General features: G+C 38.9%; 1 protein-coding gene across 1 annotated transcript in view; it reads left to right on the forward strand.

The window, feature by feature from the left end:
* LOC124613137 (tyrosine-protein phosphatase non-receptor type 23-like) overlaps positions 1 to 27,439 on the forward strand; it is a 162,068-nt gene that overhangs the window by 111,396 nt on the left and 23,233 nt on the right. The window contains exons 5-7 of the mRNA XM_047141754.1: positions 8,131 to 8,243; positions 21,669 to 21,845; positions 25,127 to 25,368. Coding sequence (XP_046997710.1) covers positions 8,131 to 8,243; positions 21,669 to 21,845; positions 25,127 to 25,368 — 532 coding nt within the window. The remainder of the gene's footprint in view (positions 1 to 8,130; positions 8,244 to 21,668; positions 21,846 to 25,126; positions 25,369 to 27,439) is intronic.

A 27,439-nucleotide genomic window follows, 5' to 3' on the forward strand; every position in this document is an offset into this window, starting at 1 on the left:
GTGGCCGGGGGGGGGGGGGGGGGGGGGGGGCAGAGCTAAAAATTATAGAGAGAATAACCTGGTTAAAGTGGTTTTGGTTTCAGTAGTTATGCAGATATCATCTTGCTTATCTCGGTCAAGAACTCAAAGTAAACTAATGCTTTGTGGACATTACATGAAGGGCAAAGGTTTCCTTTGTTGGGATGTGATATTTTGTACCATCTGTGTGTAATGACGTCCATGCTCTTACTTAACAAACTGTATCCTGAGGCATCAAGGAGTGGTTAAAATTGCTAACCTAGGAAAAGTGGCCGGGGGGGAGAGCTAAAAATTATAGAGAGAATAACCTGGTTAAAGTGGTTTTGGTTTCAGTAGTTATGCAGATATGACAAGACTTCAGCAGGATAGACCACTATGGGGGAATCCATCAAACGAGACTTTGGACCAAAATCCACAACACTTAATAAGACAGTACTCTTATTTGGGAGGACAGAAATTCAAATACCCATTAGCCCATCCACATTTTGGATTTCTGTAGTTTTCCTAAATCCCTAAATCACTCGGAACAAAGCCTGTGACAGGGTGAGAAGATGAACTAAAGTGGAGTGAAATGAGGGTTAGGTTGAAGCAAGATTAGGGTGTGAGATAATGATAGGAGGAGGAGGAACAGAAGCATATAGTGACTAGTAAGAATATAGACAGGATTATTTGTGATGTTGAAGGATATATTTGGAAAACTGTTGTCACTCTTCAGTTCAGAAAAGTTGGAATACTGATGGCACAGACTGTGAAATCGTGGTTTTGTTGACTACTTTGTGCTTAACAGAATGCTGCACAAGTGGGTGGTAGAGTTCATCTTTGATCACATATAAAACGGAAGTAACATAAAATGGGGACAACAGTGATTATTATCAAACTTTTGTGCTCTTTTATTCATTCCCATATTGTGTTCTGTAAACCCCAATGTGAAGGAGAGGCTCCAGGCACCTGGAACAAATGAAGTTAAACCTTGACAGCCAACTCGTGGAAAACATACTAACAACAAATGAAGACTATAGTAGATACAGTGAAAGATCTACATAGTCTACATACATACTGCACCAATGAACTGAGTGTCTGTATGTCTCTGTATGAGCCATAATTTTTCTTATCTTGTGTATGTGGACCTTCAAAAAAATGTACATTGATCGCAATAGGATCAACCTGCACTAAGCTTCAAATGCCAGTTCTTCAAATTTTCTCAATAGTGTTCCATGACAAGAAAGTTGTCTTCCGTACAGGGATTCCCATTTGAGTTCACAACCCCTAACAGCTGGCAGCACTGTTGCCAGCTTTCAGCTGTGAGCTATGAGTGGCTGCAGGCAAAAACAATAGTTATTCATAGAGCTGCAACAACACTGAGGTGTTGCCATAGAGACTTATATGAAATCACATTGTGATTGATTGAGATACATGTATGAAGCAGCAGTGGTAAGCCCACTGGAACCATCAAGGATCTTCTTTATTTGTCTTTGGTACTCACCATATAGTGGAGATGCTGAGTCGTCGATAGGCACAACAGAAAGACTTTCACAAAATAAGCTTTCATTCAACAAGGCCTGCTGAAGCTGCCAGAGATTGCAGTCATGTGTGTGAGTTGCATTTGCGTGCACGCATGCGCCTGTGTGTGTGTGCGTCTGACCAATATTTTTGACTAATTCCTTGTTGACTGAAAGCTTGTTTAGTGACAGTCTTTTTGTTGTGCCTATCTGCAATTCACCATCTCCCCTATATGGTAAGTAGCAACTATTTTTTCATAATATTATTACATTCCATGCTGGATTCCCCATTGTTTGAGTATATGTGAATGGTTTATATTAGGGAAAAGATACTATTTGAAAAATACCCTGATTCTTCTGTTTAAACTATTCAGCTGCTGTTTCCATCTGATACTTAAAACAAGGCAGTTACGTAACTCACTGAATTGAGACACCATTATAAACTCTGTATACTTTGCAAAGGCATCCTGTGTTTAATATAAAAAGTAGATTTAAGCAGAATTTACATCCCTATGTGCAAATGTTCGCATTTTTTTATTATATGTTATCATCAGTATTGTGCCTGACATCTCCCAGTAGCCTGTTAGACTTATTTATCACAACATAAAACTCCATTCTCAACCAAGAATAGGGTAGCATAGTCTATAAAGAAATTATTTTTTACTTATAGGTTTGTGGGTGTGAATTGGGATTAACTGAAGTACTTGGTACTGCTTCGCCATCTTACAACCAAACCGTCACCTTTCAATGTAATCTAGATGTAGGACTATGCTATAGATCAGTATATCACTATAACACACTTTCCAAAAACTGATAGACACAAAAGAAATATTGTTAAGTGTTCTGTTCTCTTTCTGTTAGCACACACATGATGTCACAGGTCACATCATCATAAGGTTGTGGGAGAATGGCAAAATACAGCATCTGTATGTTCAGTTGACCCATGAATTGAACAGTTCATCCTAAATAATAAAAGAGTATATGTGTTAGCACATTAGCATAAGGATCTCCAGGTCCATGAAGAGGCTCTCATAAGATTTTTGATTACAGTGATTCTTGAATTACACCAGGTGGTTATAATTAAACTTTCTATGTTCAACATCTTATAACATGGAACTAATTACTCTACAAGGACCAAACTTGGTAGCATTAATGTCAAGGACATGGGGAATTCAGTTGAAACACTTTTAATGTGCTGCTGCAGTACATCATACCATTACATACCGGTACCATTTCTTCTACAAAACGGGCTCGATATGGTGCCCATCAGTGCCCAGAAGAGTCTAAAAGTGCAGGACTGCATTGTGCAGAGCACAATGAAGCATGTCCTTAGGTATGCTGGCTACCTCTCTTGATACGCTATGCTTCAGATCGGCACATGTGCGAATGTTTCCGTAGTAAACCTCTCCTTCAGGTAGCCACACAACCAGAAATCACAGGGAATGAGATCAGGTGATCATGCCAGCCAAGTATTTGGAAAAGATTTGCTGATAATTCGATTGTTTCCAAATGTGTTTTGGAGATGCAGGTGAACTTCACGAGCGATGTGTGGCAGGGCCCCATCTTGCATGAAAACTGTTGAGTTCAATGGTCTTACTCCTATAAGGCGGGTATGACATGCTTGCAAAGCATATCACAGTAATGCTGGCCAGTCACACTACATGTCTTTGGTCCTTGAGTGCCAGTGTGTTAAAAAAGAATGGACCATTGACAAACATAGCCATGAAGCCACACTATACGGTGACATGTTCACCATACAAAGAAACTTCATGCACGGTGACCGGAGGTGAAGATCCCCACACTCGCCAGTTCTGTGTGTTCACCTCTTGCATCAGAGAAAAATGAGCTTTGTCTGTCAAAAGGATGGTCCAGGGTGAGCCCTCATCAACTTCAATCCTTGCAAGAAAGTGGAGAGCGAAGTCAACACGTTGTTGTGTGTCCTGTTGTGCAAAATGCTGTACAATATGTATCTTGCATGGATACCATTTGAGAATGGTTCAAAGCACATTTCTGTACAATGGACCACGGGATGTTCAGATGTCGTGACATGGCATGCACACTGCCTGGCGAACGGGAATTGCACGCAGTGTTGTCTGCCATAGTAACAGCTATTTTATCAACCACCTGTGGTGCAGCCAGTTGTCGGCCTCTTCCTGAAGCAAAGCCCAGTTCTCCAATTGATTTGAACTACTTCATCATGCTTTGCACAGCAGGTAGAGAAAGAAGACCCTTCCGTAATCCTTTCAGCCTGCAAAATTCTTGAAGTGAAGCTGCAGCATTACTGTTTTTTTGATAATAGAGCTTCACCAATAATGCCCTGCTCCTTTTGTCCAAGCTTACATTGACATGTCAACAAGTGCACTGCAACTGGTCAGGCATGTGAGACTATGAATCACGGTGATTGATCATGGCACCTGATGGCCATAGTTGGAACTGGACGGTGGTGCTGTGACACATGGAAATCCACCCCATACTCTGGACATTAATGCTACCAAGTTTGGTACTCGTGCGGTAACTAGTTTCTGTATTATAACATGTTAAATGGGGAAAGTTTAACTGTAAACACCTGGTACTATAGCAAATATTAAGTTAAACTATGCTGGCAATCCCACATATATATCTACTCAGTGGAGAGAGGCTTACCAACACTTGTTTGCTGCATCTACTCTTTTTTGACAACCACTACATAGATAAAAATTTGGTTGGTTTAGAGCTGCATGCTGAATAATGAGAAGCTTGGAGAAACATTAACACAACTTCTAACTGTCCAAGTACAGAGCCCTGTCACTGACAACAGCATGCACACTGGCACGAGCTGGTCTGAATCGAGAATACTTGTGTATAGCAGAGAAAATGCATGTGGATGAGTCTCTGCTAGCAGCAGCCTGACTTGTTCATCTTTGTCGGTTGGGGCACAGGCAGCATGTGATTGTGGTGCACTTGCTTCACCTGGCTACTGCTGTGGTGGCAGGGTGCGCCAGGTGCATCGTCACATCATTCTTCCCATGTGTCATTTGCATATGGAACAGGTAAGGGGATATCAGCCAGAGCACTCTCCAGCACACACTGTCAGGTGACTTGCTGCAGAATTTTGAAGTAGATGTAGATGTAGAATCAAACCCAAGCTGACAAGTAGCCAGATAGTGTGGCTGACCCCTGTGCTAAGCCACTGACATGAAAATTATTAAAAAACTCTCCCACAGTTTACTTGAAAATCTTTAGAGAGCATTTTACCTTTTCCAATAGTCCACTCAGGCAAGATATTCTAGAAACTCGCAAGGGGCATCTGCCTGCTGCTATTTACACAGTTTGAGCCAAATTGGTGAGCCTCATCCCGCACCTTCCCCTTGCTAGACAGTACAGAGCCATAAAACATGGTGGAGTAACATTGTTAAGCTGTATTTTTAGTAGTAGTCAATAATGCTCTGTATGTATTTAGTGCAGAGCATGACTGGGACTTGACACCCATTGAATTTTAAATGTCAACATTTGAGGCATCTCCAGTTGTGTAAGAGCTGCATAGCAGCAAATTAATATTATTATGTGAGATTTAACTGTTTCAGTCTGCTAGGTTTCAGTCAGTCATTTACCAGCGTGCTCAGAATTCAATACCTGCCAATAAAAGAGTAAGCTTGTTGAATACTAACTTCATAAATAATAAAGACCTTTGTAACAACAAACTGGGAAATATGTTTGAACAATTAAAATCTAGTGAACTGAAAAGTGAATTATTATGCGAGAGCATTACACAGGGTTCAGTCATCAATAAGACTAGGATTTCTTTTATCACTTCTCTCTTCAGTCATCTCTGGAAATGATTTTTAAATGCAATAAGTTCCAAATGACACTGTTTTTGGAGTTCACATTAAACTGTATGGGTATTATCACAGAACTTCACCAATCCATGATGAGGCACCGGAATACATTGTTGCTCATGGAAGATACTTGTGATGTGTGTGCTCCAGTTGCTGTAATGTTTACTCAGTAACAATATATTGTAAGACATATTTGTTCATTATTGTAAGACATATTTGTTCATAGCATGATTTTGTGTTGTCTTGGCATAAATAAATTTCCCCCCTTTTTTCCCAGGGGGGGGGGGGGGGGGAGAGAGAGAGAGAGAGAGAGAGAGAGAGAGAGAGAGAGAGAGAGAGAGAGAAGGAAGAGTTTTGAGCTGCAAATAATAAATCTCCTGGGCCTGAGTTGGGTATATGGAGCTCTGATAAGATAAAAACAGTGGAAGAAATGCAATCAGTTTAATACAAGATGATAAACTGCCACTGTAAGGAAGGAATTATATGTTTTTATTTTAGTCTTTATTAAGGAATATATTTTGGAGGTAAGGAGAAATGTTGAGTGAAGAGTGACAGCATCAGATGAGAAAATGTAAAATATACACTCCTGGAAATTGAAATAAGAACACCGTGAATTCATTGTCCCAGGAAGGGGAAACTTTATTGACACATTCCTGGGGTCAGATACATCACATGATCACACTGACAGAACCACAGGCACATAGACACAGGCAACAGAGCATGCACAATGTCGGCACTAGTACAGTGTATATCCACCTTTCGCAGCAATGCAGGCTGCTATTCTCCCATGGAGACGATCGTAGAGATGCTGGATGTAGTCCTGTGGAACGGCTTGTCATGCCATTTCCACCTGGCGCCTCAGTTGGACCAGCGTTCGTGCTGGACATGCAGACCGCGTGAGACGACGCTTCATCCAGTCCCAAACATGCTCAGTGGGGGACAGATCCGGAGATCTTGCTGGCCAGGGTAGTTGACTTACACCTCCTAGAGCACGTTGGGTGGCACGGGATACATGCAGACTTGCATTGTCCTGTTGGAACAGCAAGTTCCCTTGCCGGTCTAGGAATGGTAGAACGATGGGTTCGATGACGGTTTGGATGTACCGTGCACTATTCAGTGTCCCCTCGACGATCACCAGTGGTGTACGGCCAGTGTAGGAGATCGCTCCCCACACCATGATGCCGGGTGTTGGCCCTGTGTGCCTCGGTCGTATGCAGTCCTGATTGTGGCGCTCACCTGCACGGCGCCAAACACGCATACGACCATCATTGGCACCAAGGCAGAAGCGACTCTCATCGCTGAAGACGACACGTCTCCATTCGTCCCTCCATTCACGCCTGTCGCGACACCACTGAAGGCGGGCTGCACGATGTTTGGGCGTGAGCGGACGACGCCCTAACGGTGTGCGGGATCGTAGCCCAGCTTCATGGAGACGGTTGCGAATGGTCCTCGCCGATACCCCAGGAGCAACAGTGTCCCTAATTTGCTGGGAAGTGGCGGTGCGGTCCCCTACGGCACTGCGTGCATCCGTGCGTCGCTGCAGTCCGGTCCCAGGTCGACAGGCACGTGCACCTTCCGCCGACCACTGGCGACAACATCGATGTACTGTGGAGACTTCACGCCCCACGTGTTGAGCAATTCGGCAGTACGTCCACCCGGCCTCCCGCATGCCCACTATACGCCCTCGCTCAAAGTCCGTCAACTGCACATACGGTTCACGTCCACGCTGTCGCGGCATGCTACCAGTGTTAAAGACTGCGATGGAGCTCCGTATGTCACGGCAAACTGGCTGACACTGACGGCGGCGGTGCACAAATGCTGCGCAGCTAGCGCCATTCGACGGCCAACACCGCGGTTCCTGGTGTGTCCGCTGTGCCGTGCGTGTGATCATTGCTTGTACAGCCCTCTCGCAGTGTCCGGAGCAAGTATGGTGGGTCTGACACACCGGTGTCAATGTGTTCTTTTTTCCATTTCCAGGAGTGTAGTTGAGAGAATGAAGAGGTTGCAAAAGGAAAGTGTCAAGACAAAACAGAACAAAAATAAGAAAGAAAAATACAGGACATAAATTACTAAAAAGAAAGAGGCTATAGACTTGGGACAGCTTAGTACTTTCTTCAAAATAAGGTTATTGTAATGTGTAATTTTATCATTTGGGACATGTGGTGAAATATATTACTTTGTACATAATTTTCTGTTCTGTTGTGTGTTCTAGAAGTTGTAATATCCAGATTGGTGTAAAAATTTTGTGTGACAGAAGTGCTGAGAATGTGTTTCAGAATAAAACTGAATGAGCTGAAAAATTCTAAAGTGAAGTGTAGTGAAACTGTAGCCACCATTAAGGTACAGTTAGTGCAAATCAGGACACAAAAGTGTAGTCTTGAAATTCTTGTATTCTGGTTATTGAACTGACTCTTTGTCAGGTATGCAGACTTAATTTTAACAAGTTGTTTTTAGCCTTCAGAGGTGTTATTTCATCGTCTTTAAAAATAATTGCTCTCAGCAAGTTCCCATGGAGATTCCTGTAATTTATGTAAAGGTTGATTTTTGTATTTATGAGAATCCCTTTTTAATTTGTTGTACAGTTGACATTTAATTCACAAGGAAACAGTTTCATTTTGTCTCTGTTTTGTATTTTTTTCCTTGTAACTTTGAGGTCCTTCGACTTATTTTAAATCACCTCCTTCTCTTAGATATTCTGTGCATCCTAATCTTAAGGCTGTTTACATTTTTTTCATTACCTTTGTAGTGATATATTTTTCTAACAGTGAAACTTACAACTATATTTCAATTTTTTACAGCAAAAGTGGCTGTTCAGTTAGTAGATTATTACAGATCTGCCCTCAACACAATTACACAAGGAGGTGCAGATAACTCTTCCATTCCAGAAACTGTAGGATCAAAAATATATGAGGTTTGTATTTAGTTTGCGACTTCACCACAAGAAAAGTTGTGTTATCTTTATAAACAGATATGCAAAAATCACAGCACACACACACACACACACACACACACACACACACACACACACACACACACACACACGAGAAAAAGAGAGAGAGAGAGAGAGAGAGGGAAGATGGGAATGTATAGATGCACATGAATTTTGTGTCATACCATAACAAGTGGTTTTATCAGTGTGTTACAAATTTTCTTCCCGGAAGAACAATAAAACATTGCATTAATACCATTCTGGCCGGCCGCGGTGGCCGTGTGGTTCTAGGCGCTCCAGTCCGGAGCCGCGCTGCTGCTACGGTCGCAGGTTCGACTCCTGCCTCGGGCATGGGTGTGTGTGATGTCCTTAGGTTAGTTAGGTTTAAGTAGTTCTAAGTTCTAGGGGACTAATGACCACAGCAGTTGAGTCCCATAGTGCTCAGAGCCATTTGAACCATTTGAACCATTCTACTCCTTAGATAACTTTTTCCGTCCTTTCCTATATTACAGGGTGTCCCACATAAACGTTTCACTGCTAATATCTCTGGAGCCACAATAGATATTGACAAATGGCTTTCACAAGTATAAATGTACAACAGGGGCTCACAAATTTAAATACTATGAGACATTCTAAACCATGTGCAAATATTGGTTGCAACACAAACTTATCTTTTTTTTAAATGGACACCCAAGAAATTGGAGCATGAAGTTGATGCATGAAATGAATGAAACTTGCTGCTATTGCACTTACTGTGATGCAGACATGGCCCACACATTGCTCATAATCGTGATTTGATTGATGTACTACAGTGCGACAAATGCTGTACTTACATATTGTTATTTCCACTGTTAGTATGTGCCCTGGAAATATATGGATGTCCAGTCACTCACTATGAAAACAAGGACCCGGTTTACTCGTACTTGCTTTATTGAGTTTTGTGACAGTACTAAAAAGAACATAACGGTAATGAAATACTGATAATCACTGGCCAGAGTAACAAAATTAATTGCTCTCAAAGGGCTACATGCTATTTGTACTTAGTCATACAACAATTAGACAGTGGTACATACCACATACAGGACATGTCACTGAACGTTGTTAACGACTGCGACACAACTGAACCATTGCACATGTGCTCCATCATGGATCCACTCATGGCTGTCAGCGTTTGTGGTGTTATTGCAGAACATGCAGTGGTAATACGGACTTTCATCTTGGGCATTGTTGTTGGGACATGCTGATACACCACATCTCTCACATGACACCAGAGAAAAAATTCCATGTGGTTGAGATCCGGTGACTGTGCTGGAAATCCCTGAATGGGCTGCCCCGTCCAATCCATCTATGTGGGATTTGTTGGTTTAGTGCCTGTCATGCCACCATGGCATTATGCACAGGGCATCCATCATGTTGATACCTCATTATTTGACACAAATGAAGGGGTAGGTCTTCCATCAATTCAGATAAGGTGCACCTCAGGAACCACATATACTGTCACTCATTAACAGTGCCATCAATGAAATACGGGCCAGTGGTGTGGTGTTCTACAATACCACACCATACATTGACACTCCACAGACATAGATGTTGAACCTGGCAAATCTAGTATGGTTTTCTGGCGACCAGTAGTGCATATTGAGTAAGTTGACATTCCCATGGTTTATAAATGTGGCATCACCAGTAAACAGTACCCTACGCATAAAGTATGGTCTTGCTTTAAAACTCATTGACAGTATTCCATGTGATTATGAACATCATTGACATGGAGGCCTTGATGTAACACCATGTAATATGGGTGACGTCTGTGCCTGTGCAGAATATGCATCACACTTGTTCGAGGGATTCCCATCTGTCTCTCTGTTTCATGAATACTTGTATGAGGGTTTATTTCAGTGGTCACCAGAACAGCTTCCTGTGCTGCTTCATGTGTACACCTCTACTCCGGATCCGCATTTGAGCAGACAACTGCTCTGTCATGCGAAGCCTTCTAACAATATTCATGAAGGTAGGGTGACTCAGATGACATATTTTGGGTATCTCTGGGCACACACATGTGCCACACTTGTGCCATTTTGGTGACATTCTCTGTACAGTAATATCATGTCAACCATTTTCTCATTTGTGAATACCATGTTGAATGCCTAGAACAGATAGACAGGTAAATTGATATCATGATTACAACAGTGACACCAATTACAATGCACAGTACGCTGGTGTAAAGTACTGGTACATTGTGTATTGTGTGTACTGAAACCAGGGACCTAGAAATGACGGAGAGGCTTCGTCCCATGTGTGGTTTGGCCCCCAGTGGACCCCCCGCCCCCCTCCCCCAGGAACATCTTATACCAGATGAGTGTAACTCCAAATGTTTGTGTGGTAGAGTAATTATGGTGCACACGAATGTGGAGAGTGTTTGCGCAGCAATCACTGACATAGTGTAACTGAGGTGTAATAAGGGGAACCAGCCTGCATTCACTGAGGTAGATGGAAAACCACCTTAAAAACCATCCATAGGGCTGGCTGTCACACCAGACCTCGAAACTAATCTCTTGGGCGGATTCGTGCCAGGGACCAGCACGCCTTGCTGCTTGGGAAGCAGCATGTTAGACCGTGCGGCTAGCTGGGTGGCTGGGTGGGCTCTACCTGTACATACTCCCACACAGAACAGCCTGCCTCATAGTGACCCATTCCCACCCACCCACCCACCCACCCACACACACACACACACACACACACACACACACACACACACACACACACACATACAGTGCCAATTGTGGCCCATTCCTGTACACAACTGCAGAGGTACAGGGTCGACTTGGGAAGTGTTATAGGGTGGCTTACACTGACTGGTACTGTTCTATACATACGTGGGACACCATTATGTACATATGAATGTTTGTGGCAGGAATCCCTATTATTACTTTTGGCACTTGTATTAGAGTGAAAGTAAGGATATGTATGCCAATCACATCTCAATTATGAGCAGCATGGGGGTTACATTGTGTCACGGGAAGTGCAATAGCAGGATGTTTTGTTCATTTCACGCATCAACTTTGCTTCCCAATTTCTCAGGATGTAATTGACGTATTGTAATGCATCCAATGCCATTATGGTTGTGATTTCTCATGGAACAGATTGCATATGGAATAATATGGGTGTCCATTAAAAAAAAAAAAGAAAGAAAGAAAGAAAAAAAAGTTTGTGTTGAAACCAATATTTGCACACAGTTTAGAATGTCTCATAGTATTTTATTTTCATGGGCCCCTGCTGTACATTCACACCTGTGAAATCCATTTGTCACCATCTATTATGGTTCCAGAGACATTCGCAATGAAAGGTTTAGAGGGACACCCCGTATATCGGAAGTTGCCATACCATATCTACAGAAAATATTGAAAATCTTATTTAGGTAATATTTCATAAAGACTCATCGCACATTAGTTTATTCAAGCTATGCTGATTCAAATGATCCATTTTGTTTTACCTAAAACCTTGATTGTATTAACATGCCGTATTACCATGAAAGTGTGATTTATTGTTTATTTCCAAAGTAACCTAGCCCATTCAAAAGTATGAATTTGCCTTGTCCCATAGTGAGTTTTGTTTTTCTGAAAAGTTATGAACTGAAATTTTATTCATAACTCAAATTTCCACCAACCTACTAATACTTTCTGTAGTCAAACTTTTAAGTTTGTTTATTTCTCATATTTGACACATTATACTTTCTTTGCCCTAATTTTTCTGATTCAGATAAGACATGTATTTACCCGAATAGGTTGCTAATTAAGAAATTAAGAAAACTGGGAAAACTGAGATCCTGAGAAATTTATATGAAACTCAGTAAACCACAGTATAGCCATATGTTGTATAAGCCAAATGTGTAATGCTGTCATTTACTAGAAAACCTCATGTATTCTGTGACCAATTAATCAAAACATACTTTATGATATAAATCAGTCAGAACTCACCTGTAAGGTGCAGTCTACAAATATGTTTTCTTATAGACAAGATGGTCATCATGTTGTCATGAATGATAACAAAAGTGAGAACCAGTCAGGTTAATTAAATGCACTGTTGGGTCCATTATTTAAAGGCTGTTTGTAAAAGCAGCAAGCAAACAAGAAATTACATGTAAGGGCACATTCGAAAGGAGCTCAAAATATAAAAGAGTAATGCTCTCTGCTTTTTATGTACCTGTCCACCATCGGTGAATTTGTTTCTATTCAGTGATTGTTAAGTTCTCCTGCTTAAAAGTGAAAGAAGCAATCTCAGATACCTCTTTTCCTCACCAAGATCTTCATGTATCCTGCAATCATCTTCTTGCCCTTCTCTGCTGACCATCAGCTGAATGTTGTTTGTGGTTGTTTGAGCTCACTTTTCAATTATTTGTGACCCTTCTAATTTATTGTTATGGTAGAGACTTGTTTGGCTTGGTGGTTGCTCAGTTAAGTGTCAGAGCATAAATCCTAAGGTTTTAATGCAATGTCTGCATCATGAACCTGGTTTTCTAGTTACAGAATCTAATGTTATATCACAGTATTCTACATATGGTTCATCGTTAGGAGAAACGCAATTTCATGGGGGTCAGTCCTAACCTTCCTAAGCCCCTCACCTTACTTGTTGCTCATCAGGTGATGTTGTTAAAGCTGTAGGATGTAGCTGCTGGTTGAGATGATAGACAAGGGCTGGTTATCTAGAATAAGTATGTATAGCTCTGTAGTTAGGCTGGGTAGCTCACATAAAAAGTCATACAGCAGATGAAGAATGACTTTATTGATTGCAAAGTATGCATGACACATTAGGGGATTATTTCCATCTTCATAACTTCACCCAAGTGCAAAGGTAGCACAAGGACAAGAGCGTTGCCAGTTCTGTATGTAACATGAGATGACAGATTCATGTTACAAACACAACTAGTAACACTCTTGCCCTTGTGCTACTTTGCACATGAGTAGATTTCTGAAGATGGAAATAATTCCAAAATGCATTGTGCATACTTTGTGTTCAATACAGTAATTCTCTACATGCTGTATGACCTTTTATGTGGCCTAGCCCGCTTAACTAGAGATCTACTAGTGTTTACTAGAATGGTCGCTAGCCTCCTACATGACTTTGTCACACTTTTATCCAGAATAAGGCATGAGAACCTTTTAAAATCAACATTGAATCAGTTACATTTACTGCTTCATCTTATCAGACAATAGGCAAGCATCCACATCAGGTGCTGAACAGTACTTTCCCATTCACTCAAAACTTGTTAGTGACTGATCTCATCCTACAAGTTGAGGATATTTACATATGCCATCACTTTGCAGTGAAAAATACAAAAAGTGCACTACAGCACACATAATTTTTAATTATTATTAATGCAGTTTTGTTCCCATGGCACATCTTGATATTCACCCAATATTACATCTGTAAAAGTAATAAAATTTGTCTGTCATGTAAAAATAACCTTCTTTTATTCATAAGTTTTAAAAGTGTGTATGCAGTAGGGAATGACAGTAACGGCCCTCTTTTCAATTATTCTTGCTCCAGCTCATTTCAGTCCTCGTCTTCAGTAATCCCTAAAGATGGCAGATCATCAAAACTCTTCCCAATCAGCTTAGTGTTGCAAAAATTTTCCTTTTCACGTTGATGACAGTTCTTTTTGATTATTTTTATATGACACTCCCTGTGCACCCCTGCATTCAAAGAGGTGAAATGTCATTGTAAGTATCACCAACCAGCCTTGCAATACCAAGAACAGAGGATTTGATGCTAATATTGTTAACTTTTGATAATTTTCAAATGTCACCTGCTTACTATGTCCACACATACATCAAAAAGCCAAAAACAGCTCAGATCACAATTAATGAAAATACGCACTTGGCCATTGTTTAATACATAATGCTCAAATGACCATCTACATTTTCAGGCAGCTGTATGTAGTAAATTTATGCTCTCTCTAACTGGCAAGTTGAGCCAGCTGATAGGACAGGGGAATGGGTGGGCATACGAAGCTCAGTATGATCATATTTAGTTTAGTGTGTGACTGAAAGGGAATAACATGCTACAACTGAAGTGCCCAGTAGTAAAAAATTTGTATGTTTATTAAGTCCAGTAGCTGGAATATGATATTAAGATTTTTGGAGACATGAGTTGCACCATTTGGCGCAAGCTTCTAGTCCATGGGTGAGGCCTTGGTTTGTGGTGAGTGTAGGTTACTCGATGATGGATGCTGTCTGGGGAGGCCACAGGCAGTGATGAGGATGGTGTGCTCAGTAATGGCTGTAGTTTGTGGAGCCTTGGTCAGTGGTAAGAGGTTGGTACTTTAGGCCTTGGCCAGTGGTGAGCCCTCATTGCTCAAGGATGGGTGTAGTCTATGTACACTGTGGTGAGAGCCCCCTCATTGGCTCAATGATGAGAACTTTGATTGAGTAATTGCTAGGCGTGGTCAGCGTATGCCTGGAGTGAAGAAGGAGAAAGATGGCTGTAAAGTTATTTGGTGGCAACTAGAAGAACCACCTGGTGAGGTTCATGACTCACAGACTCAAGACAGTGCCATAATGGCAGTACAGTTTGTGGCAGTGTTTATGCCTCTGGTGGTGAGGCTGGCACCATAGGGCATCACGATGACTGCTTTATGTTCAGTTGTGAGCAATCCATTGTGTGTTTGATGTTCAGAGGAAAGAACTATGAGCAGGCAGGAAATGCAGCAAACCATGGTACATGATTGTATGATTGATGGCTGTACGCGGGCAATAGGCAGGGGCTGCAGCACTTATTAAAGCCCTGTCGTGTTTGCACCACGCTGGAGAGTGATGAAGGCTTTATCTCTGCTTTCCTTATTGACAAACTTTCATCTTTTTCGTGATACATTTCTATTAAAATGTTTCTTTGTAATACATGTTAACATACAGGGTGGTGCACGATAAGTCACCTGATTGAATTTTAACCCTACAAGTATACTATTGGGGCAATAGCTTTCAGATTGTGTGCTCAACTTTATGCAGTTCATGGAAATTATGCCAGATTTCATTGTGAGTCATCGCTTCTGTTGTGAGTCTACCATTTCTGTTTGCCACGATGACGGACAAAGGATGGTTGACCATCGCACAAAAGACAAAGATTGTGTTACTGTTCGTGGCAACAAACAGTGTTACATTGCCACAGGGAAGGTTTCATGCTCATTTCAGCACACGGTGGGCTCCCAGCACACAGACAGAAAGCAGATTACATCAAAAATTTGAAGTTACTGGGTCTGTTTTGGAGTGTCAGCAGCCACATGCACATACCGTATGTTCGCTGCAAAACATTGAAGCAGTTTGAGTGGCTTTGACTCGTAGTCCGAGTAAATCAACAAGAAGAGCCAGTGCCAAGTTGGGAATTTCATGCCAATCTGTAAAAAGAATTATTCAATCCAACATTTGCTTGTATCCATACAAGATGACTGTGGCATATAAGCTTACTGCGAGAAATAAGGAGTGGAGACTGTGGTTTGCAAAGTGAGCAATCAAGCAAGACCAAGAGGCAGTGGTTTTCTGACGAAGCTTATTTTTACGCGAAAGGTGTTGTAAACTAACAGAACGTTCAAGTCTGGGCACGTGAACCTCCAAAAATATTCCACACGAAAGACGCCTACAGAGAGAAAGTGTGCGTGTTTGTCGCAATGTCAAGACATGGAATCATCGGTCCGTTCTTCTTCAATGCTACAGTAACTGGTGAATGTTATTTACACTTGCTGCAAAAACAATTCTTTCCTCAACTCATGGCCTCATGTATTCCATTGCAGACAAAATGGTTCTTGCAGGATGGAGCACACCCCCACACTGCCAGCGTTGTGCTTGATTTCCTACACGAAAGACTTGGCCTTAGGGTATTGTCAAACATATTTCCAGAATGTTATGCGGTGGGAGGAATGTTGCCACCCCACAGCCTGGACACTAACCCATGTGATTTCTTCCTTTGAGGGTCCCACAGAAAACCCAAAAATGCAGTGCAACTTAGGGCCATCATTGTGGAGTTCTGTCGTGCCATTCCAGAAGATTAGTGTTGAAGAATCATCACAAATGCATGTGTGTGACTTGAAGAAGTTGTAAACCAAAATGGCAGTCATATTGAACATTTGATTCATTAGGTTGTACTTCCAAGCTGTATTCTTTACTTCTACATCAATAAGTTACAAATCAGGTGACTCCTGTAGTTTTGGATGTGTGCTCGATTGATATTGATTCCTCTATCAATAGTTGTGTTTTGTTGAGACAATACATGTAATTCGCTGTAACTTTTTTCCCAGGTATAAGCAGTATAATCCTCATAGAGAGCCTGTAATGGCCCAGATGTTTTGTCATTAAGAGTTTCCACATAAAAACTACATTTTGCAAATTTTCAGTTTGTTGTTGAAAGTTTTGCCAGAGCTGCTGCCTACCTGTATTTCATGTTAGAGCAGTCTATAACTAGGTACAGGTCAATGATCGAACAACTACTCAGACTTTTTAAGTGTTTTTTCTCTTTTATACCTTTATCAGTGTAAAATATTTCAAAAGAATGTAATTTGTCACTTTATAGAGCTGTGCTCCTTCTGTCTTTACTATATGCTTAATGCATATTTTTATTTCATTGTGTAAAAAATGTATGACAGGTACAAACCTCTACTAAATAACTGACAGGAGCAGTTTTTGGCTGGGGAATCACTTTTTGTGAGGTATACCAATATTGGCCCTGGTAGATACTTTGATTTTAATTTTCTTGTACTAGTGCTGTACTGACAGAAGTATCTATAAAAATCTTCAATATTATCTTTGCTGCCAAAACTAACACATATTGGGTAGCACTAAATATTGAACATTTGTTTAGGGTAACCCATGGCCTGCATTACTTTCTATTTCCATGCAAATCTGAACTGTGCTAACAGTACATAACTCATTCTGTCACTGCTGAATGTTGAACAGCAATTTGTTTCAAAGTAGACAGTTGTGGCAGAGTACAGTGGAATATCAGAGACAGTATCATAAATTTAACATGTTCTTTCTCATGGCAGTAACTTCCAAGAGGCTACTCAAGAGCAGCAGGTTTCAAAATATTGTATTTAGGTACCAATGGAGTGTGGAGTGGATAAATTTGACATTTCCTCATACAGGAATTCTAATTTAAGTGGCAGGTGCGCCTGTTATCTTACGATTGGGTCATCTGCTTCTTTACTAATGTGGTTTAAAGTGAAGAAATGTAGCAAGTGCTTTATGATGATGATGATGATGATAAAGATGATGATAAAATTTAAAATTAATGGGTTGCAGGGCATTAGAGTAATTGAAAAAGGAAAAAAGAATCTTTCCACTGGAAATCATAACACAACTATGTGACATCAGCCCTTATATCACATTGTTTTATCGTGCAAGCATGCTGATTAACCCTGATGCTGCATTTAATGTACAATGTTCACAATAAATGCGTTATATGCAATTACTGAATTTACTTGTCTTTCTTTGGTAGCAGCCGTCTAGAGGATGGCTTTGCCCTTCATGAGTAATACTGTGAAACATCCAGGTCTATTGGCATAAAGTACTGAAATACAGTTTGGCTCTTCATCACACAATTTATTCCAGTGTTTTCATCCAGAAACATGTTGATAAAACAGTCTGAGTTACAAAGAACTGTTCACAAAAGAAGTTGCCGGAAGAGATAATTTAACAACTGAGTGTGTCGTTTACATAGTAATGGTTCATAATAACTGAAAGAAATAACTTCGAAAGAAATCACAAACAGAACTGGCTAAATTGGTGCTCTTTCATGCTATTTATAACTTCACATATGTTCCAGAACAATGACATGTTTTACAAGTTTCAAAATAGGTGTTGGTTAAATTACTTGTGTATGTTTCCTGACTTTTCAATTTATGTGTTACAAGATAGTGGCCTTTCTTTTAATTTAATTTTGTTTTTGCTATTCAACTTTCTGGGGTGAATGGCTTATGCAGTCTTTGTTTATATTCTTAATTTTAAGTACCTTGCTTTAAATACATTATTTCCAGTGAATTTACTTAATTTATTTCAGTCAAGAAGGCCTACCTGAGATGATGAATAATAAATTATGATTGTTAATCCTCCAGTTATGATTGTAATCTTTTTGAAACATCTCTAATTTTTCATTCTGTACTTCTTAGAGAAAATAAAACAAAAACTAAAGCTAATAAATGCAATTAGGACCTACTTATTCCTTTTCATGTTCATGTCTTTAAAAGTGAAGGAATAGACTTATGTTATGAAATTTTATGTTTAACTCTGATGTGAAAATCATAAATGAGGAAAATTACCTTTGACTGAAAGATAATGTTGCAACAGCTATGATCTAAATTGTATCGAATGAATCATTAATAAAAGTATATTGCATGTTTCAAAACTGGAAGTGTATTAGACATTAAAAAAAAAACACACGCTTGGTATCAGACAGTTCAAATTGAAAAGTTAGCCCATTTCTTTGCATCTTACAAAATGAAACAGTTTTTGTGTAAGTTGGTCTGCAGTTATTTAAAAAATCAGAGAAAAGCAGTTGATTATGAGGATGTATATGCACAGTTGTATTGTTAGAGTAATGGAGGATGGTAAGATATATTTGTTGGGTAGACGGAAATGTTGCAAATGAATATTAATCAGATATAAGATATTAACTGCACAGAAAGTTGTTTTATCAGTCACTGGAAGGAAATAAAGTAATAATGAATATTTTGTGACAAATGAAAATTTATGTCATACCACTACTCAAAAAGGAAAAAAAAAATCAGAGTCTGAGAGCTTGTTCAACATTTCCAAATAGTTTCCACTAATATTTCATACCAGTAGATTGCCACTGATTCCATCCCACTGACTCCTGTTTAATTTCAGCAAGTTTAATTCTAGTTGATTAAAGATGACATTTGTTGCACTATATTCTTGTGCCACAGGAGTTTGCCGTAACTGCGTCATGTTAATTCTGACCATATCTTTTACTGGGTGTCTGGGAATTTGAATTTAAATTTTGTGCCATTTCACCATATGACAGTTGGAAGCTGTGGTTTTTTTATGTTTGTTATCCATGATCTTTCCCATTAGTAGCCTGATAGCATTCGTGTGGTGAGCATTGTTGCTTGATGTTTATTTTCATCATGGAGCAGATGCCCACCGAGCAACATATCCATGTGATTGAAAGTTACTACAAAAACAGTGAAAGTCGTACAGCAAGAGTTCGTGAATAGCATGTGACAGATGTAATGATGCTCTAACTAAATCATCAGTTCAGAAGTTGATCCATAAGCTTGAGACCATGGGTTCTGTTTCAAATGTCAAGAAAACAGGTTGACCACATTCCGTTCAAACACAAGAACACTTGTCAGTTTGACAGTAAGCCCCAGAAAATCAGTTTGCCGACAAGCTCACCAAGTTCACTGTAGAAGTCCTTTCAGAAGATCTGAAAATGCATGTGTACAAGAGTCAACTTACACAAGAGTTGAAGCCTGCAGATTGTGGTAAGAGACATCGATTTGCTCGATGGGTCTTGGCTTGACAGGTGGATAGTGAGAACTTCACAACAACAACCTCAGATGAGGTGCACTTGGGTACGTCAATAAGCAGAACTGCAGAATTTGTGGTAATGGAAATACACGAGTTACTGAGGAAGAGGAGATGCATCTACAATGCACAACTGTGTAGTGTGGGTTCTGGGCAGGAGGAGTGATCAAGCTGTACTTTTTTTAAAATGGTGGGGAGCTGCTGTCACCGTGAACAGTGATCATTACCAAAATGTGCTTTCTGATTGACTTTTCCCTCATATTGGTGAAAATGACGATTTTAGGTTTCAACAAGATGGTGTGACATGTCACACATTCCATGAAACAATTGTTCTACTGAATGAAAAGTTTCCTCAAAAAATTATCTTTCTGCATGACAACCAGGAATGGCCTGCCAGATCATGCAATCTTATGCCTTGTTACATTTTTTGATGGGGATTTGTGAAATCAGCAGCGTATGTGAGCAAACCACAAACAGTGCATCAACTGAAGCATGAAATTAAAAGGGTTATTAATGACATGTTTGTGAATGCGTCATCGAGAACGTCAGTGAATGTGTTGCTTGTTGCTGTGTGGCCTTGGGTGGTTGTATGGAGGATATAATTTTTCATTCATAAATGGGAGAAATTACTTGATGCTTAATGTGTTAGTAAAAGAAGAAAAAAAAAAGTAAATCCAATAAATTTTGTATGTTCTATACCACTTTAATATTCGTTCCTACTTCCTGGATACCGTATAGGATACATAGTGTTATTTCATAGCTGTGTTTCAATTTTTATATGAATGATAACTCTAAAAGAAGAAGCCAAGAGTACCCACATTCATTTTTAATGAAAAGAATGAGAACAATATAAGAAAGTGGTTCCATGTCGCTGTAGTAAGGTTTATAATCTCAGGTACGCTTTATACAAAATGTTGTGTACAATGAAGTGACAAGTTAACTGGATATAAATTAAGTTAGTGTTTTACTAATATGTCAATTGTATCTTCGATTCCATACAGAATTGTGCTGGCAAATAATTTAACTGTATTAAGTGTATTACAGAGTCACCACTTGTATAACAGAAAATGATGTCCTTAGGCTTTGGGTCCGTCGTATATATTCCATCAGTGGTGTTTACATTATTTGTTGATGAGTCTGCATATCATCTTGTACAGTAAAATTCCATTAAAATGACATTTACTCAGAACTCTGGATGTCATCTTGGAAACGAAATTAAGACGGCAATTGATTTATTTCACTGTGTATTGACATACACTTGTATTCTACATATTGTGTGTCAGTGAAAGTTCAGCATATTATAATAAATTAACTACTTGTACTGACACATCATAAAATTACTTGGAATTGTAGGACAACAGATAAAAGAGCATGTTCAAAACTTTTTCTTATCTTCTGGTCTGAGCTGAGCTGCTCATGTGTGCATGAGGTGTGCTTGCTTTTCTGTGTGTGTGTGTGTGTGTGTGTGTGTGTGTGTGTGTGTGTGTGTGTGTGCGTGTGTGTGTGTGTGTGCGTGTGTGCGTGTGTGTTTTTCTGATGAAGGCTGTGGCCAAAAGCTAATGTGTAAGTGTCTTTTAGTTGTGCCTGTCTTCAGCTGAATGTGTCATCTTTATGGTTAAGTAGCAGTCCTTACATTGTTGATATTCCATCCAGGAGTTTCTATTGTTTGATTTTAATTTTTTCTTATACTTCATATGATTATTTTTTATTGTTCATGTGATGACAATAAATTATATTTTGTATTTGTAATAAATAAAATATGAATTGATGTGAAAACGAAGACTTGGATAGTCATTTTCTATAAATTCCTATTTAATTATTTTTGTATTTTATTCTCTGCTCAATAACAATTTTTTTATTATTTAATTTGTTACAGAATTGGAAATGTTATGCGAAATTCAAAATGGTGTACCACACATGTATCTCTCTACTGTACCATGGTCAGGAGGCAGAAGAACAGCAGAAAATGGGCGAACGAGTTACTTTTTACCAAGCAGCAGCAGAGAAATTAGAAGAAGCTGTCAGACTTTCAAAAGGAATGGATAATATTGAGGTATGTTATACATATTAAAGTGTCAACAGTATTATGAAAAGGACAGATTGCTACTCACCAGCAACAGAGATGTGGTCATTGTGTGTGTGTGTGTGTGTGTGTGTGTGTGTGTGTGTGTGTGTGTGTGAATTTGTGTGTTTCCTACTTCGCAAAAGGGTAAAGGTAAAATGTATAGCAGTCTTTTTATTGTACTTGTCTGTGACTCAGCATCTCCTCTACATGGTGAGTAGTAGTCTATCCTTTTCATAATACTGTTGTTATTTCATCCTGGACATTCCATTGTTAGATATGAAAGTATTATTTACCTAAGTAGCTAAACTTAAGTGCATGGCTTTTTTTTAAAAAAAAAAAAAAACAAAAAAACTGACTTTGGTTCAATGAGTGATAAACTATGTAAATATGGAAGACATCTCAAACATCAACATGTAGTGAGAGTATACAGCAGGTGTGATATAATAGAGGTGTGATGTAGTAAGAAACAATAATAATGCTTATGAGCATGATCATTTACAGTAAAACATACACATCTGTTCTGCTTGGAAGCTAAGAACGCGCTAAAGTCTTTGGTCAAGTCACAGGTATTCCACTTAACGTACATCAGTGATGTACATCACAGTGGATGTACCCACAAACAGTTATTTTTTTCAATATGTCTTCATGAACTGATAAATTGTATGTCTGACCTAGTTATTCTATGCTTGTTGCAAAGTGTCAGCTTCAAGAGTTTGTCTTCCACTTACCACATTTGCAATGTGTCTGATAAATTATTAACCTACAAGAAGAGTAACCTATCATTAAAGCTTAAGGAATGTCCAGTAGACATGTATAAATGTAAATATTCCATATATTGCAAAGGTAGGCAGTAGCCACTTGCTTTCTGAGTCTTGTCTTCACTACTTGTGGGTCTCTCTCACCTTCCGCAACACATCCCTCATCCTCCCCAATGAAGGAAGTCATAGTTTTTGAAGGTAACATAGTGGGTCCCTTTTACTTGTACTTTTATATACTTTTGTTTATTTTTTAAGCCATGTGATCTGATACTACACAGTGTATTACAAATGTTGGAGGAAATTTGCTAACATTGTTAACACATATAGTGGGTAGATTATGGTATCATAATACATTGCAACATAAATGTTGTAGGTAAATTCTTATTAAATATAAATACTTTAGGATTAAAGTAGACCACCCACCAAACAGCAGACTCATTGAGTTGTTGACAGGTACATACAAAAGAGAGAAAATTTGCTAGCTTTTGGAGTTATCCTTTGATGAGCTAGAGTAAAATAACACAAAACACACACACACACACACACACACACACACACACACACACACCTGTGCACCTACATGGTGCTGACTAGACTAGTGAATTGCAAAAGATTAACTAAATGATGTTCACTACGTAGTCCATGTTTTACACTTAAACATTGAAAGCAAGATTACTTTTCTAGGTGTTCTTTTACAGAGCAAAAACAGTGGTACAGCAAGTAGGACTTCACAGCTTTACTGAATTGAGTGTTAACTTCAGTTGACTGCATATATGGGGGAAGCTTTTTGAACAGCTGGAGGCCCATGTGGAATGCTCCCCTTTGACAAAATTCAGTGTTTGAACGTAATACATGCTGATTTGAGTTTATTCTGGTGTTGTGTTTGTGTATTCCACTATTTTTCTTAAGTTGGATTTAGTTGGCACTATGGGATTATTTAAAAATTTACAGTCTCAAGAATGTATAGACAGAGCAGTGGTAGGATCTCCAGCTTCATGAAGATGAGTTTGTTAGAATTTGCTTCCATTACTGATCCTCATACCTCTCTTCTGGATTCTGAAAGTGCTCAGGGCAGTCGTAGAATTTCCCCAGAATATCACCTCATATTTTAGGTGGACCTGTATGTACATGTAGTTTGTACTTGTTACTGTTTTCTGGCTATCACATTATTTCAGCACATTAATTGCATAGCAGCCAGTATTTATTCTGGTATTTACTTTTTCAGTATGTTTATTCCCTTCCAGGTTATCTTGCACCCACAGACTAGGAATTTTTGAATACTCCATTAATAACAGTTGGTTGGTTTTTTTCTGTTGCAAGTGGTTGAGAGGGGTTTGCTTGCATTTTTTTAAGAGTAGAAGTTCACAGAAACTGTCTTTTTAGTTTTGTTGATTGTGTGTTCATCTACATTCAGGTTCAGGTCATTAATATACAGCAGGAATAGTAGAGATCTCAATACTGTGGTACTCCCTGTTTAACAGTTTTAGTACTAGGTGGGATTTCAGTTATTGAACTGGGATGTTTGTTAGTGTATTTTGTGCTGACTTTCTGTGCGTGATTGCTTAAAAATGAGTTAGTCCATTTGTTTGTGTGCTCTCTGATACCATACTGTTCAATTTTTTCCAGCAATATTTTGTGTCCACTGTGTCAAAAATCTTTATTGGGTTGTATTGAATGTAACAGATCTAGAATGATATTAATGCAGTCATATACTGCCTTTTTGTAAATTTATTGTTTTTATACCCATGTTGGGATAACCCAGTAAACTTTTCTTATCTATGAAGCCAGTCAGTTTATTATGTACAATTCTTCCAAATACCTTAGAAAAAAAAGGATGAAATTATGATAGGTCATAGTTGTTCATGTCCTTATCATCGCGTTTTTTGAAAACAGGGATTGCTTTAGATAGTTTCAGTGCTTCTGGGAAAGTACCTGCCAGGAAAGACCAGTAACAGAGATGAGTTAGTGGTTCAGCAATATTACACGCATAACCTTTGATGATAGTTGCTTGAATACCATCAATTCCAGCTTAATAAGAATTTTTCAACTCTTTGATGGCTTTTGCAACATCCTGTATAATGATTGTAGTAATGAATGTTGACTCTGTATGTGTGTGATTTTTCTGGTTTGCTTATTCATGTTTTGTGTTTGGATTATTGTTCACCAATTTTTTGGCAATGCTCAAAAAGAATTTGTTGATTATGTTCTTCACAGCTTCAGAGTTAGATATCAATTCATTGTTGTGTTTAATTTCTATATTTGTGCATGTAATTTTTTTGTCCCTCTTTCCCTTTTCATAATATTCCACTTTGCTTTTACTTTTTTGTTTGGATTGTCTGTCAGCAGTATTATACATTTTGGTGTCCAAAGGTAATTACTGGTCATCAGTTCTTCTCATAATTTGTTGGTTTTCTGTTTTTTTCTTTTCTTAGAGTTTTAAGTATTTACGTTGTCATGGGACAGGTGCTGAATAACTGCTATATCTTAAATAAACTATTCTTTCTTACACAGGCAATAAATGAAGCCTTAACGTTCACATATGGTGTTGTGGAAGGAAAGAAAAGGGCAGCGAAAAATGAAAATGAGATTATGTATCATGAAGAGGTCCCACCCTTGGACATTCTTTCAGAGCTTAAAGGTGCACCTCTTGTAAAAGGCATTATGTTTAATGTTAGTGATCCAGAAGTAACAGGATCTGACATATTTGCTCGTTTAATGCCCATAAAAGCACATGAAGTATCTTCATTATCCAGGTAATATGATGACATAAAAGTGTGCATTCTGCTTGAAATGGACATAGAGCTCCATAGTTAGTGTTGCTTATATGCCTGTTAAAAATGCCTTCCATTAATAGCCACTTGGCAATTGAAATACAGTTTTCAGCTGTTGTATTTATTAGCAAACGTACAACTGCACCTGCTTGGAAACAAAGAACTATAACCTTTCTGAAATCTGTACCCACTGATACCAGCATTTATTTTCCTTTGGTTTTTAGTCACACAAGTAAAGTTAGTGTTATAATCCAGTTAAATAAATTAAGAAAGTGGGCTATTAACTTAATCATGGCAGTTTTCAAAATGACAGTTATCATATTTCACAATCCATAAGGCTTATCAAATTAATACATTGAAATGAATATGTAGATGCCCCAAATTAATGTTGACTCCATCTTTAGTTCATGATGTGAATGGTGGAGCTGCTTGCAAAATATTAATTTATATGCTAGATAGTATATATAATATGTGTCTCTAGAGTAGCTTCCTTTATGCCACCAAGTACTGTATATGTTTCTGACAATACTGATTGTATCAATATCATAAACACACTTCAAATTATGTCCATACTTTCATATGTTACCTCATTTCTCTATTTCTACCATTGCAATACTTCTACCTGGATCAGAATAGTGGAGTGATTGACAGCTAGTTTACAAGACAGCTATCATAGCAACAGCCAATCAGAGAATGTGCTTGGACTTGCCTTCTATTGTGATCACTACTGTCATATCACACTGCTACCTCAGGCGTCAGTTGCTGTACTCAGCTGCAGACATTTTCAGCTGGTATCATAACACTCAGGATTTGTTTTCATTGCTTGCACTGCTTCGCCATGTGCCATGTTTATTTTACACGGTGATGTGTTGTAAACTAATTTGCAGAAGTGAGCAGAAAATTCATAAGGCTATTATCAATCTGCTAAGCGAACCCAATAATGCACATTTATGGGCAGCATGTGAATATAACAGAACCAGAAGCTCTCAGTTGTTGTTGCGTCAACCATATTCTGTACACTGAGAAACCTGAACTAATTATATTGCTCCCTCCCATCCTTGAGTGTTGGTCACTTTGTTACTCTGATTGAGGTATACATGATAAGCATGCCAATAGTAGTGACTGGATCCTTGACCGACCATTTATCTTGCCTCTGGGTAAATGAACTTCTGACTGTACTTTAGTGTAACTTCTGCAGCTGCTCACTCATCTTTTTTGAGGATCCAAACTGTATGAACTATACTCTTACTGTCTAAATCAGTTATGTAAGCTACCTCCTGTACAGATTAAGATATGTCTTCCAAGGATTGTATCAGAGGATCATAGTCTGACACTTACTTTCCCATACTCATCCCATATTGTATTTCTTTGAGCACTTGCTTTAGAAACTTGATTATTATAGTTTGATTCTAGTGATGTACCATCTGTGTTCAAAACAAATTTAAATGTTCCTGGATATAAATCATCATTGAATTTGCAGTCCACTGCCAGTCGTGGTACCGTGCATAGATTTTTTTGTTATTCTTCCTGTATTTTGCAACAGTTTTGTCACACTTTCAAATCAACCTGACCTACAAAAAGTCTAATATCTGCCAACATTTTCTTACAAGATACTTGTAGAAGATGTAATCATTGCCTACTGTATAATGTAGAAACTGAAGATTCAAATTATCTTCGCGTGATTTTTTGTGTCCTTGGTATGTTACCACAGAGAAAAGTGGGGTTTGACATCTTGAGATGGTGTCTTTTGTTAGACAAGTTTCTTTTAGGGCAGTCACTGTTACTTCTTTTCTGAGGACATTTGTGAGAACTGTTCCTTTTGTATTGATGAAGCCCTCTATATTTAAATTACTTATCTTCAGAATAAAATTATGGAAGGAGGTAAAGGCGACTGCGATACTTAAACTTGGGGGAACAGCAGATGATCCGAAGAACTTTAGACCTCTCTCTATTATGTACAACCTAAAAACTGTTTGAGAGGGTATTACCCTTTTAATGTTACATTTCGAAAATGTGCTGCTGTGAAAAAACTGCTTTCAGGAAAAGTAGAAGC

This window comes from Schistocerca americana, chromosome 4, assembly GCF_021461395.2.
Source record: "Schistocerca americana isolate TAMUIC-IGC-003095 chromosome 4, iqSchAmer2.1, whole genome shotgun sequence".
NCBI classification, from domain to species: Eukaryota; Metazoa; Arthropoda; class Insecta; order Orthoptera; family Acrididae; genus Schistocerca; species Schistocerca americana.